Source organism: Ictalurus furcatus, chromosome 20, assembly GCF_023375685.1.
Source record: "Ictalurus furcatus strain D&B chromosome 20, Billie_1.0, whole genome shotgun sequence".
In the NCBI taxonomy this organism is placed as follows: Eukaryota; Metazoa; Chordata; class Actinopteri; order Siluriformes; family Ictaluridae; genus Ictalurus; species Ictalurus furcatus.
Window position 1 is genome coordinate 9,392,597 of NC_071274.1, and position 15,187 is coordinate 9,407,783.

Genomic DNA, 15,187 nt, shown 5'->3' on the forward strand with positions numbered 1-15,187 from the left:
GGGTTGGCCAAAGTGTCGTTGGGCAAGACACTAAACCTTAAGTTGCTAGCAACAGTGCTAGCAACAGTGTGTGTGTGTTCGTGTAATATATATATATATTATATATATATATATATATATATATATATATATATATATATATATATATATATATGTGTGTGTGTGTGTGTGTGTGTGTGTATGTGTGTGTGTGTGAGAGAGAATGGGTGAATGAGGAACTGTGTAAAGCGCTTTGTAGAGGCGCTAAGGCTCCATATAAATGCAGACCACTTACCAATTAGATAGGATGCATTTCTTTGTAAACTGGCAGATAGTATTGTTCTGTAAACTTCTAAATTCATTCTGCTGCTACCATCATGAGTTACATCAATACATCAATAAAAAAAGCTGCTGAGATATTTATCTATCTATATGAGACCAGCCAAAACATTAAACTGACCTGACAAAGGGTGGGATATATTAGGCAGGAAGTGAACAATGGAAGTTGACTTGTTGGAAGCAGGAGAAATGGGAAAGCATAAGGATCTGAATGACTTTGAAAAGGGCCAAATTTTGATGGCTAGAAGACTGGGTCAGAGCATCTCCAAAACGGCAGGTCTTATGGGGTTTTCCTGGTATGCAGTGGTTAGTACATAAACAAAGCAATCCAAGAAAGGACGAGTGAACCAGTGGCAGGGTCATGGGCGCCCAAGGCTCATTTATGCACGTGGGGTGCAAAGGCTAGCTCATCTGGTCCAATCCCACAAACGATTGATGAAGATCCCACAAATTGCTGAAAAAGTTAATACTGGTTATACTGGCAATACTGGTTAATACAGCTTGCTGCATAGCCACAGACTGGTCAGAGTGCCATTGTTGACCCCTCTAAACCACCAAAAGCACCCACAATGGGCATTTAAGCATCAGAGCAATGAAAGAAGGTGGCCTGGTCTGATGAATCATGTTTTCTTTTGCATCATGTGGACAGCTAGGTGCATGTGAATCACTTACCTGAGGAAAAGATGGCACAGGGATGCCATATGGGAAGACGGGCAAGCCGGTGGAGGCAGTGTAATGCTCTGGGCAATGTTCTACTGGGAAACCTTGGGTCCTGGCATTCAAGCGGATGTTACTTTGACATGTACCACCTACCTAAACACTGTTGCAGACCAAGTATACCCCTTCATAGCAATGGTATTCCCTAATGGCAGTGGATTCTTTCAGCAGGATAATGTGCCCTGCCAAACTGCAAAAATTGCTTAGTAATGGTTTGAGGAACACGACAAAGAGTTCAAGGTGTTGACTTGGCCTCCAAATCTCAATCTGATCGAGCATCTGTGGGATGTTCTGCAAACATCAATGGACCCATGGAGGACCCTACCTTGCAACTTACATGACTTAAAGGATCTGCTGCCAAGGATCTTGCTGCTAATGGGTGGATTCAACTAAAAGGTGCTATGTTCTAAATTGTTTAACACATGTAGATGTAAATATGAGGACCTGAAAGCTGAAATTCTGATCTATTCTATCATATACATCTTTTGATCTCAAACCCAAATGTCTTTGGTGTATAGCACAAATGAATTTCCCTTGACATTCCAATAGTTTCAGCGGAGACCGTCCATATATACAGTGATGTTTGAAAGTTTGTGAACCCTTTAGAATTTTCTATACTTCTGCATAAATATGATCTAAATATGACAAAATAAACATACATTTTCACACAAGTCCTAAAAGTAGACAAAAAGAACCCAATTAAACAAATAAGACACAAATATTATACTTGGTCATTTATTTATTGAGGAAAATGATCCAATATTACATGTGAGAGTGGCTAAAGTATGTGAACCTTTAGGATTAGCAGTTAATTTGGTGAGATTAAGGTGACAGAGTCAGGTGTTTTCAGTAGAATGACAATCATGTGTGAGTGAGCTCCCTATTTTATTTAAAGAACAGATATCTATCAAAGTCTGATCTTCACAACACATGTTTGTGGAAATGGATCACAGCATGAACAAAGGAGATTTCTGTCTTTAATTTATTTATTCATTCATTTTCATATGGTTCATTTACATGTGATTCATTTACATGTGATTCATTTACATATGATTCATTTACAGGTGATTAATTTTCATGTGATTTATATTCAAGTGATACATTTACATGTGATTCATTTACTAATTTGCTTCTCTTTAAATCCAGTTTTAGACTGTGATATTACAAAGGTCTTTCCAGATTATTACTTGCTACACTGTATGAGAGAACGCCAGTAAAATTGCCTGAATTCTGTAATATAATTTGTTCACCATGTTAGGTTTAAATCCTCTAAAAACAGATTCGCAATTAAATAACATTACATCCTTCAAAGCATTGGCATGTTCTGCTTACTCTCACAATCCTCCAAACACCCACACACCCAAAGTCTCCATAAACAAATGAGACAGCAGTGTATCCTACAAAAACCGAACGTTGTCCACAATGTGAAAACAACTCGGAGAGTAAGCTGGACTAACCAACAAAATTACCAAGCCTGATAAACAGTCTGCACACAATAATAATGTCCTTAACTTTTAAAGACTTGTAACAAATAATATAACAGTGTAGCACGTAAAGCCGAGGAGATAACACTAATAAAATTAAATAAACAGAAACTCTAACCCGGTCAGAGCATCAAAACAGAGAAGCACATTAATACAGAAGTAAATTTTAAGAGGAGTAAGTCCACAAAATCTAGGTGGAGTAATGCAACGACAATATCTTCAATAAAAATCTGAATACTGTAGAGCTGGAAGGCCGAGTGCAAAAAATAAAAATAATAGAACAGCGAAAAAGACTCTGCTGTGTAGATGATGCAGTTCAACCCGATATCAAGTTTAACATAGTCTCCTGCTTCCTCCGCTGAAATAAAGTCCTTCTGAACACTGTTATATGTAATGCGAAGCTGAGCTGGGTGAAGTATTCCATAGCGAGCGCCCTCAATACCACGAAGTTGACGCCAAACCTCGTTAAATGCAGCTCGGGCCCGGGCTGTCTTGGCTGTGTAGTCAGGGAAAACGGAGATGGTCAAATCCCTCACTTTAATACTCTGGATCTCTCTCGCACGGCGTTAAATGTCAACACCGTCACTGTGATAGTGGAATCTGCACACAATAGCTCGTGGTCGTTCACCAGGCTTGGGCTTCGGCTGAAGGGTCCGGTGGGACCGGTCCAAAACCGGCTCCTTCTCCAGACCAAACGCTTCTTTTAACAAGGCCGCTACAGCAGTAGTTGTACATGTGTCAGGGCCCTCTGGAACTCCCACTATCCTAATGTTTTTGCGCCGTGATATCGACTCCAAATCCTCACATTTATTCTCTAATTGAGTCACGGTCGTGGTGAGAGACTCGATAGTAGTCTTCATATGAACTATGTCATTGGTGCAACCGGAGAGAGCGTGCTCCATTTCCCAACAGTACCTTTCAGTGTTGATATGGTAGCCTCGGTAGCAACTTTATCACTAGCCAGCTGTGTCTTCACGGCCTGCAGGTCAAGCTGGATAGTAGACAGCGCACCCCCGAGAGTCTCCTGGAGCTTCTGGAGCTCCTTTTTAAAAATATCGGTGATGTCCTTCCTCAGTAAAGCCAGCAACTCAAGCCTGAGTGCGGCGAAGTCAGGGTCACCGCTCGGCGACGCAGATACAGGGGGAGAAGGGGACTCGCTCACAGCGCGCACACTTGGCCTCAGTCGTGTCTGAATGCTACCACGGGTTTTCGTGTTCTTTCCAGACATTTTAACGTACCACAAAGTTAAAATTGCAAACAAGGAAACAGAATAGAATAAGTGAAAATGTATTATATGACCGAAAAGCGCAAATTAATTACAATTTTAATCGAAATCAGCAGGAGCCTCCAACTTCGCGTCCTACTCCACCGAATTCCGAATTCCCACAAAGGAGATTTCTGAGGACCTCAGAAAAACAGTTGTTGATACACACCTGGCTGGAAATACAAGACCATTGTTACCCTCCCCAGGAGTGGTCGACCAACAAAGATCACTCCAAGAGCAAGTTGTGGAATAGTCTGTGAGGTCACAAAGGAACCCAGGGTAATTTCTAAGCAACTAAAGGACTCTTGCACATTGGCTTATGTTAATGTTCATGAGTCCACCATCATGAGAACACAGAACAATGGTGTGCATGGCAGGGTTGCAAGGAGAAAGCCACTGCTCTCCAAAAAGAACATTGCTGACCATCTGCAGTTATATCATGTGCACAAGGCAGAAGGCTATTGCAAAAAATGTTTTATAGCTGGATAAGTCCAAAATAGAACTTTTCGTTTAAATGAGAAGCATTATGTTTGGAGAAAGGAAAATGCTGCATTCCAGCATAAGAACCTTATCCCAACTGTGAAACATTGTGGTGGAAGTATCATGATTAGGGCTGCAGCAACTAATTGATAAAATCGACAATAATTGATGATTAAAATAATCGACAACAAATTTCATTATCGATTAGTTGGGTATGTGACGTCACTTCACAATGGTGAAAAACACATTTCTATGAATAAAACACGTGAAAAACAGGGGAGGTCACAGACTGAGCTGCTGTGGGAAAGGTGCATGATCCAGGCTGTTCAAAACATGAAAATGTTTCATATTAAGCACTTCAAATAAACTCGTAAGTGTAGTAATGTGGCTTGTCATTTCAGATGCTACAACAGATGCGTGTGCTGTTTAACGTGTTTCAGACATGTTTTCTTCAGCGCAGAAATGACATTTTTACGTTTATATCCTTATCTGTAAACGCTAGAAATTCATGCCAGTATTTCCATTTTGCATATGGTGCTGACAGCAAGTCAGTCTCCATTAAACTTCACTGAATGAGTCCACGCATGTGCGTCAAATAGCGCGCAACAGAAAGGAAGCGCAATAATTCTGAATAATTTTGATCAAATCTGTTTGATGCTATATTTAGAAACAAAAGTAATTCTGTTTTTTATGAGAGCTGTAACTGTAATGGGGTTATAACGTAATTGAATATAAAGTGTGATACATTTAAAGAATAATGTAACTTTACAGTGTATGCGTATCGTCACATGTATGTACTTTATTAGTGAATGTGTGTGTTACTGCACAACGTTCAACCTCTTAGCAGTTAACACTTACAGTTGCAATCAAAATGATTCAACCCCCACTGACAATCAGGTTTATTGATAATATTTACAGACTTCCAGCTGTTTGCAATGAACAAGGCAAACAAAAGCAATTGAAACAATTAATGCTTCAAGTGGTTTCCCCAAATTCAACTGAAAATGCAACTGATTTCGACAGTCTCAAAATTATTCAACCCCTTCATGGCAAGCCTCTTTAGTACTTAGTAGAGCACAATTTTGCTGTTATGACCTGCTGCAAATGAGATGCATAGCTTCTGGCAGAGTTCCTGAGGAATCTTAGCCCATTCCTCAAGAGCAATGGCCTTGCATGCTGCAAGTGCCTTCAGAGATTTTCTATGGGGTTCAAGTCAGGTGACTATGATGGCCCTGTAGAATCTTCCAGGACTACTTCTGCAACCAAGCCTTGGTGGAATTTGAGGTATGCTTGGGATCATTGTTCTGCTGGAAGGTCCAATGATGCCCAAGCTTCAGCTTTCTCACAGACAGCATGACTTTTTCTCCTAGGATTCCCTGATACTTCAATGAATCCATCTTGCCTTCCACACACTGAGGGTTTCCAGTGCCAGAGGAGGCAAAGCAGCCCCAGAGCATCACCGAGCCACCACCATCCTTGAATGTGGACAGAGTGTTCTTCCTCCAGACATACCACTGATCCATAGTGCTGAAAAGTTCCAGTTTTGTTTCATTGCTCCACAGAACAGAATTCCAAAAACTTCTGTGGCTTATTTATATGATTTTGAGCCAACTTTTCTTGTGCTTTTGGGTGAGTAGTGGTGTACATCTTGGATTTCTGTCATGGAAACCTTTAAAAACCTGCATTTTAGTATGCGCCATACTGTGATCACTGAAATCTCAGTGCGAGATACCACCAAGTCTTGCTGCAGGTCTTTTGCAGTCACTCGAGAGTTTTTCCACAACCTGCCTTCTCAGAAATCTGGTTGCAGCACTTGATAGCTTCCTTTTTCTGCTCCATCCAGGTATTTCATATATTTTCTGCCCCTAGCAAGTTCAGGTATTTCATGTGCTCCAGCTAAAGCACACCTGGTGTAACTAATGAAGCCCTTGATTAGTTGCATCAGGTGTGCTTGAGGGAACACCTGTTTTGCATATTTGTGCTGTTGTGAGGGATTCTATTCAGGGGGTTGAATAATTTTGAGACTGGAGAAATCATAAGTTGCATTTTCAGTTGAATTTAGGGAAACCACTTCAAGCATTCATTATGTTGAACTACTTTTGTTTGATTTGTTAATTGCAAACTGCTGAAAGTCTGTACATTTTGACAATAAACCTGATTTGCAATGGGGGTTGAATAATTTTGATTGCAACTGTAGTTTGTGCTTTTGTTTTTCTTTTTTAGCATTATTAATAGTGATTTAATTTCTGCTTTAAAGATTGTGGACAATCAATTGTTTCCCCCCCCCCAAAATATAATGTTAATATATTTTTTAAAATCCTTTGCATAATGTATAGCATAGTCCACATCGATACATTTAATATCTTTTTCATAGCCTTCAATTTGCACAATGTTTGAAGGACAACATTGGGCAGAATGTGAAATAACGTCCCCAGATTAATCAATTATCAAATTAATTGTTAGTTGCAGTTAAGGCTTTTTTGCTGTATATAGGCCAGGATGGCCTGCCAACATGGATGGAAAAATGAATTCTGAATGATACCAGTGAATTCTAAAGGAAAATGTCAGGTCATATGTCCATGAGCTGAATCTCAAGAGATAGTGGGTCATGTAGCATGACAATGACCCTAAGCACACAAGTCGTTCTACCAAGGAATGGTTAAAGAAGAATTAAGTTAAACAGGACCTATACACTTTTACATGGTGTTTGAACATAAATGTGTCAGCAGTGTGTGTACACAACCACCCTACAATGGTAAAAATCCACCCACTCTTTTTTTATATTCCACATAAAGTCATAAACAGTGTCTCAAAATGAATCATTTTAGTTTTCTCTCCAATGTGACATCATATTGGAACAGGCCCCGCCCACGACTGGTGGCAGACCCTGCCATATTAGCATAGACCCTCCCCCGAGTGAGCTGCACAAAGTCTCCATGTTTTCCGCGCTGGAGCGGCTACATTGATAAAAATAATGTCTTCATGTACTCCCGGCATCAGAGCCAATGAAAATGCAGTGGAGAAGTTTTATATTTGAAGGAAATGTGCCCCCAAGAATAGCTAAGTCTGCAAGTCAAAAATAGCTAAGCCAAGTCAAAGTCTTGATCTTAATCCAATCGAAATGATGTGGAAGGACCTAAAGCAAGCAGTTATTCTGAGGAAACTGACCAATATCCCAGAGTTGAAGCTGTTCTGTGTTGATGAATGGGCTAAATCTTCACAAGGGGGTCACACACTAGATATTGAAAGCAAACATTCTCATACTTTTGCCACTGAAAAGATATGTAATATTGGATCATTTTCCTCAACAAATAAATGACCAAGTGACAAGCATTCATTGAGGCATTAAAAAAAAAATCCACTGATGGAATAACCTGGTCATTCAGTACATTCAGGAACTGAATGACTTAATTTTATTGTCGCATAATCTTGCCGATTATAGACCTGACCAACTAAAGCAACCCCAGATCATATCACTGCCTCCAGAGGCTTGTACAGTAGGCACTGTGTATGATCGCTTTGGAATAGGGTAAATCTGGACTCATTAGATCACATGACTTTTTTCCATTGGTCCACATTCTAATCTTTATGCGCCCTAGCAAACTGAAGTTGTTTTCTGATGAGCACTGATTAGGTCACAGCTGTTTAGTCCCAATCCTCCCAAAGTTTTCGTCGCATTGTGCATGTGGAAATGTGCTTACTTTCATTATTAAACATAACCATGAGTTCTACTGCTGATTTTTCACTATGTATAATAATACATACACACACACACCAAAAAAGTATATATATTGCACAGAAAAATATTTTGTAGTGTATTTCATATAAAGTTAATGTTAATATGTTAAAGTTTATATTATATATTACCAGTTTGATGTAGTAGGGAAATGATTTTGTTTGTGGTGAGTGTGAGCCTAAAAGGAGGTTTTTTAGAATTCAGTCAATGCTAATATGAATTAATAACCTTCAATAAGTTTAAGAAATCTTGGTTTAAACTTCAGAATTTAGCTAATGTGTTAATGTTAATTTGAGTAATGTGTTTATGAGACCAGTTACTGTGAAACAACTTCTTGAAATAAAGAAGTGAATAAAGAAGTGAATAAAGAGAATTAAGTTTTTATTTGCATTTCCTTCAGAATTGTGGAATTAGTCATTAATTATTTAAAAGAAGGCATAAAAGGCAGAGCTGGTACTCATTACCGATACCTCTGCCTTTTATGCCTTCTTTTAAATTAATAATTAGTTCCACAATTTTGCACTGGAGGCACGGCATCTTCAGTGCTTGGGCCCTAAAAAACATCGTTCCACATCCTCACAGATCATACACAATACTTAACTGAGAATTAATTTCTTTCCTTCCTTAAGCGATTGCAAAAATGCTCTCCATTTGTCTCATCTGACCATACTGATCATAGAACCCAGTTGCAGTAACAGTTTCAGTAGTGTCCAGACTCTATTCGTTTATGTTTGTGGTTAGGTGAAAGAAAAGGCTGCCTTCTGTCACACCTTCCAAGTAGTTTGATGGCATAGAGGTGTCATCTAATTATAATTTGGAGATTTTGTGACCCCAAAACCATGCCATCTTTTGTGGTCATTGGAGAAATCTTTGCCTCTAAACATCCATCCTCCTCACTGTATGTGGGGCAAAATACACTTGCGTCCTTTTCCAGGAAGGTTCATTACAGCTCTTAGGTTCTTACTTGATTTATGAAGAACAGCACACGTTTCTTAATTCTTTTGTGTATTCTATAATCTTTCCCACGTTGATAACTAGGGGAATCTGGCCTCCGGGTCACCTCATTTATATCTCATAACTCATGGATAACCTCTTAAGATCTGGTTTAACTTAAAGTAAAATATAAATGCTTGTCACATTTTGTTCACAATTCTTTGTGAGATGATGTGTTAAATACATATTTTAATTAAAAGTTAAATTTGTGTTTAGGTAAATTCTATAATGTGTGTCATGGACAGTCTTAATAAGCATTTCACTGCACATTGTACTGTGTATGGTTGTGTGTGTGACAAATAAGATCTGAATTTGATTAGATTTCACTCATACTATTGACTGGTTGTTTTGTTTATATTGATGTATTGCTGGGATTGTGGTGTGCACATGTGTAGACCTGAGGTTGAATGCCTGTATGTATGAACCTGCACCTCACATATCTTTGGATGTTAGAGAATGTGTGTGTGCGCACCTTGCATTGCTGGGATGGTAGTGTGTAGCATGAAAGTATTTCAGTTGTTCCCATGTGAGGTCGGGTATGGCGAGAGGTTCTCCTCCTGACACCACCGAGTATGTGTGATCAGGTAACAGCTTGTTCTGCAAGTGCTGCGCGAAGACTCGTTCATTATCCGACTACATACACACACACACAGAGAGAGACAGACACACATACACGATACATTTTAGAAGTGTTAACTACAGATTGTATAAAACCACGCATCATGGAGCATGTTGAACTGATTTAACTGATTGAATATTTTTTTTTTTTCTCAGCACATCTGCACTGGTACTGCAGTGTCTTTTTCTGATTTCTACAACTTGCACATCACCTCCTCTTGTACTTTAGTGTGCAGCAACCCCAACACAGAATACATGGAGGAGATAAAAGTAAAGTTGTATTGTTCTTTTTCTTTTGGTTTGCTGCACAAATATTTGCAACTGGAGTGCATCAGTTATACATTCTCAGCCACAGAACAGACATTTCTAACTAGTGTGAATCCAAATTATTACATAATAGACTTGCATCGAGTTTGTTATACTGGATGAGTTTACAGATGTATAAATGGTAAAGGTCTTCAAAATCATGTCCTGAATGTCTTAAATTTCAGAATCTAAATTTCTGAGGAATCCATTAGCGCATTAATGATTTACAGGTGTTGAGGTTCTACAGAAACAATCTGTCTTCCAATTTATAGAGAAATGCATCGACCTAATTGGGAATGACTGTCAAGACAATGACATAAAAAGCACTGCCAAAACAACAAAGGACTTGATCAGGGAGAAAAGCAGAAGGTTTTAGACTGGTAATCACCAGACCTTAACCGGAAACCGAAGTGAGAAACCTATGGGATGAAATTAATCTCAATTATTAATAAACTCATGCACAATTATCCATGAACATGGTATATTGCAAATGCATCTTACTATACACAAACAAATGCCTTACAATTTGTCTGAGAAGTTCAGAATTAAATGAATGTGCAGCGATTTGTACACAGAGACAGATGTATTTGTGAATACAAATGATCTATTTTGTATTAATGCATCATAATTTGTAAATGGTCTGCACTTATATAGCACTTTAACCTCAGTGGTTCCAAAGCGCTTTACACTGGTTCTCATTCACCCATTCACACACACACACACACACACACACACACACACACCCCAATAGTAGCAGAGCTACCATGCAAGGTGCTAACTTGCCATCGGGATCAACTTGGAGTTCAGTGTTGGCATGTGGCGTCATGTGGGCCAGGAGTGCTGGCAGAGAAGAAATGAGGGATTGTCCCTTCAAAACCCTCTCCTTGGACCTGGGTTCCGATCTGGTCCATTCCCTTTTTCTTTCCAATCTCATGCTTTTTCTCTCTCTCCAGATGGTCGTTCTGGGGGCTGCAGGTGCAGGTTTAAGGCCCAAGCAGGCATATTGGTGCTGCATGGAGCCTGGGCATTTCCAGGATCAGTGTTTTGTTATTAGAGTTGGAAGAATGGTGGATTAGAGCTGTAACCAACCCTCAATCAACCAATTCTCACCCATCTGCTGATACTGGGGATGAATTGGCCAGATTTTCAGATATTAGTAAAGGGAATGTTTGTGGATGGGTCCTGCAATAGCAAAGTATGATGTGGGATATACACAGCACTGGCTAGGGAGGCAGTGCCAAGACCATCAACATCTGCTGTGCAGCAAGGTCTACCCACCTCCCCTGCAGGGATTTCGCCTGGGGACAGTGGCAAGACTTAAGGTACGCCTTCAAAAATGGAATGTAATTTATAGTCAGCCCGTTGAGCCAAATGCTGCACTGTCCTACCCCTAATTTTCTATTATTAAGGACAGATTATATTGAGGGACACAGGACACTCAAAGGAAGGAAAAGACAACCCAATAGTTGGTCTGAAAGAGCTGCAGGGAAATGCTTTTCCATATGGCTCATCATAATCCCATGGCTGAGCATTCAGGTAGGATAAAACACTAAACATCTCATGGCCTGTTTCAGTTGGCCGGGCATTCATGCCCGTGTCTGTAGGTGGTGTGCAGCATCTTCTGATTTCTCATTTTTTCCCCCTGAACAACTATTAATTTTCACTTTAATTTATAGCTTGCAATTTCACAATAAAGGTTGACAAGGTTCTGACATGATTTATCTTGGCTTACTTTTTGACATTTTAAAACTGCCATTACAGTGCAATCATTCGCAATCATTTCACTCGCATTTGCGACTGAAAAGTACTTTGTGCGGCTGAGAATAAATATTTAGGAGCACCGGTGCGAGTGACCTGTTCGGAGTTGTATAATACAATCAGAATAAAAACTACAGGAAGTCCAAAATGCATCTACACCGCGCAACAGTTACTTTCACAATGCTTTTCATCACATCAGTCAACCGAACAAGTGTGTAAATACTGCAAAGAAGCCATTATGATGAATAGTAAAACTGAACATCATCTGCTTCTCTCAACTTCCTGATCTCACAAACCGCAATCTTTTATCGATCCCACAGAATGACCTGAACCTGCACCTGCTCATGTAGACACAGCGATAATTAATAATGTTAACACTACAAGGTGGGTTTAATTCAAACTTATTTATTAAATAATTCCTCACCAATCATAATCAAGATTAGCAACTGTTCAGTCTGTAAACATACAGTACACTGCCGCTCTCCTTCACCAACTCTAATAGCGCATTCACTTTATTTAAACTCACGGTTGCCAGATATCACCAGAAACGTCAACTCCAGTTTCCATGTTTTGATTTAATTCCCCAAAAAAACAATATTATCTGCAGACACGGCAACACTGTACTGGGGGAACCGATCTAACAGGAACAACTGATAAACAAACAAAATAAACTAATAAAATGTAAAGACAGAAAATGTGCTTAGTTATAAATAAATCATTTAATATAAAAAATAGATATCATAATAACTTCATAAAATACAAATAAAATGATAAATGAAATAATGTTTAATTACTATGGGTTGCATTTAATATCAATTTGACATTAAGCTTAGTTGGCTATTTTCTTAGAAGGCTATTAACCTTTTTCCAAGTATGGACCATTTTTGTGTTAGTCTACTTTTAATTAGGACTCTTTATTGTTTAAGATACTTAAAATAAATATTTTATGCTTGTTTATTTATCAATTAACCAACAGTATTTCTCATCGCTATTATTTTAATTCAATTAACAGTGACCATGAGCAGAGAGCTTAAATTTAACTTTTTATGATAGACCTCCTGATTAAAGCTTAAACAAATAAAGATTGGTATCTGGATCAGTTTCGGTCGTAAATCATGGCTCACACCATGTTCCTAAATTCTGTCATAATTGACAAGCTCAAGTTTTTTCATGCCTACTTGCGTGTTATATTGTGGCACATTAACATTACCATCTCCAAAAAAAAAAAACCTCAACTACAACCGTGCTCCAAAATTTTTGACTGTGCTCCTAAATTTTTGTAATTAGGAGCACAAGTGCTCCTAAAAGAAATCGTTAACATAGAGCCCTGCATTATAAAAGGGGCGTGTAGACTTACAGTTACACTGTAGACTTACACTTTTACAGTATTCCAGAGAATACTGTAAAAGTGGTGTGCTTTTATGTCCATTCAATCCCATTTCCTTTCTATTTTTCCTTCTCCCCATTTTCCTTTTTTCTTCCTTGTTCTCTATTTTCTATTTTTTTCCCACAATATTCCCCCTTTAAAAAAGTAGGTTGTATGGATAGACAGATAGATTAAGAAGACTAAGAAAATAAATAGGTAGATAGATATCTAGATAGATATTTGTATAAAGTCTGAGAGGTAGGTATTTGTAGTGGTACATACCTTTCAGTAGGTGTGAGTAGAGAATGTTTCTTTCCCCCCTTTTTATTTTTCCCTTTCCTTCCTCTATTCCCCCCCTTTCCCTTTTTTCCACTTGAGGTCAAATGATGGATATGAGATGAGAGTTTAGGATTTCAGCTTTTATTTCCTGGTATTTACATCTAGATGTGTTAAACAACAAAGCCTTTTGTATCAGACCACCCAATTTTTTGGTTTTCAAAAGTATAGGAACAAATAATTAGTGAAGTAAATAACACAATATTTGGTTGCATATCATTTGCTTGCAATAACTGCATCAAGCAAATGACTCAATGACATTGGTTTCTTCTTTTGTGATGCTTTTCCAGGCTTTTACTGCAGTCTCTTTCAGTTGTTGGTTTCGGGGGGATTTCTCCCTTCAGTCTCCTCTTCAGGAGGTGAATTTTTTTTTTTGCTGTCTTGCTGCATTATAAAGTTCCTCCCAAGTAATTTGGCCACATCTCTCTGTAAATTGGCAGACAAAATGTTCCTGTAAACTTCTGAATTCATTCTGCTGCTACCATAATGAGTCATCAAGAAAGATTAGTGAGCCTGATCCAGAAGCAGTCTTGCAAGCCCAAGCCATGACACTACCACCATCATGTTTCACAGATGAGCTTGTATGTTTTGGATCATGACCAGATCTTTAATTTCACCAGACTTTGGCCTTTCCAACATTTTGATAGAGGTTAATTTTGGGTCCAGAACTTTTGTTGCCCATCTCTGTATTTCTTTGGCAAATTCCACTGGCTTTCCGTTTTTTACTGGTGATGAGTGGTTTGCATCTTGTGGTATAGCTTCTATATTTCTGCTCTTGAAGTCCTCTTCAAATGGTGGGCTGTGATTTCTGTCATTAGCTGCTGTTGTTTTCCTTAGCCGACCCATTCGGTGTCTGTTGCTCAGTACACCAGTGGGGTTCTTTCTTTTTCAGGACATTTCAAATTGTTATGTTCTCCATTTCCGGTATTTCTGCAGTGCCTCGGACTGATTTTACCTCTTTTCTCAGCTTCAAAATGGCTTGCTTTTCTCCCATAGAAAGCTCTCTGATCTCCATGTTGGCTTTTCCGTTTTAATAACAAATGCAGTCTTCACATGTTGAAACTGAAGACTAAAACAAGAGTGTAATTATATATATATATATATATATATATATATATATATATATATATATATATATATATATATATATATTCAGAGCTATTTATTGTTTAACCCTTTTTAAGCAGTACAGTGGCACTCCATTCCGCCAGCAAAATGGAAACTGACAGACATTTTCAATCAGTATAAACAAACTAATTTATAGACAAAAGTCTGTTATAGAATTAGTCAGGACACTGTTGGCTTTCAGTGTGTGCAGTGTTGTGACCGTGTGCTTAGCTGCTGCTGAGCAGGGGGATGGGAAAAGGGTGGTATTTGAACCCCCTGCTGGCCAAACAATTCACACCTCTCCACAATAACACTGTTACAGAGATAAAACAGATAGCGCAACTAAAGCTTTTCTGATCGCAAAACACAGTACACAACTGCCACAATAAAAGTATAACATTTAAACCCAAGATCAGACTTTTATAAACGTTTATGTCCTTACAATACGTACATAGGCAAAAATCCAGCTTGATCCCGGTTTTATAAATCATGCATATTTCCATCAGTATATAGTCCATCTGCTTAATTGAAGAAAACAAATGCAAAGTTCTACATTTAGTCACAAATGTCATCTTTGAAATGCATTAAGTGTTTTGGTATCCCATCCCTCTGAATTTAGTAATTAGCCACACACTGTAGTGACGCACATTCGAAAATAGGCGAAACTTGGCTGTGTGTAACAAACCATGTCCTAATTTTTAATA

The 15,187-nt window shown here is 38.6% G+C and overlaps 1 protein-coding gene across 9 annotated transcripts in view; it reads right to left on the bottom strand.

Annotated features, from left to right (window-relative positions):
• pitrm1 (pitrilysin metallopeptidase 1) overlaps positions 1-15,187 on the bottom strand; it is a 98,909-nt gene that overhangs the window by 55,133 nt on the left and 28,589 nt on the right. For all 9 annotated transcript variants that reach the window (XM_053651756.1, XM_053651750.1, XM_053651748.1 and 6 more), the window contains one exon: positions 9,465-9,625. In XM_053651756.1, coding sequence (XP_053507731.1) covers positions 9,465-9,625 — 161 coding nt within the window. The remainder of the gene's footprint in view (positions 1-9,464; positions 9,626-15,187) is intronic.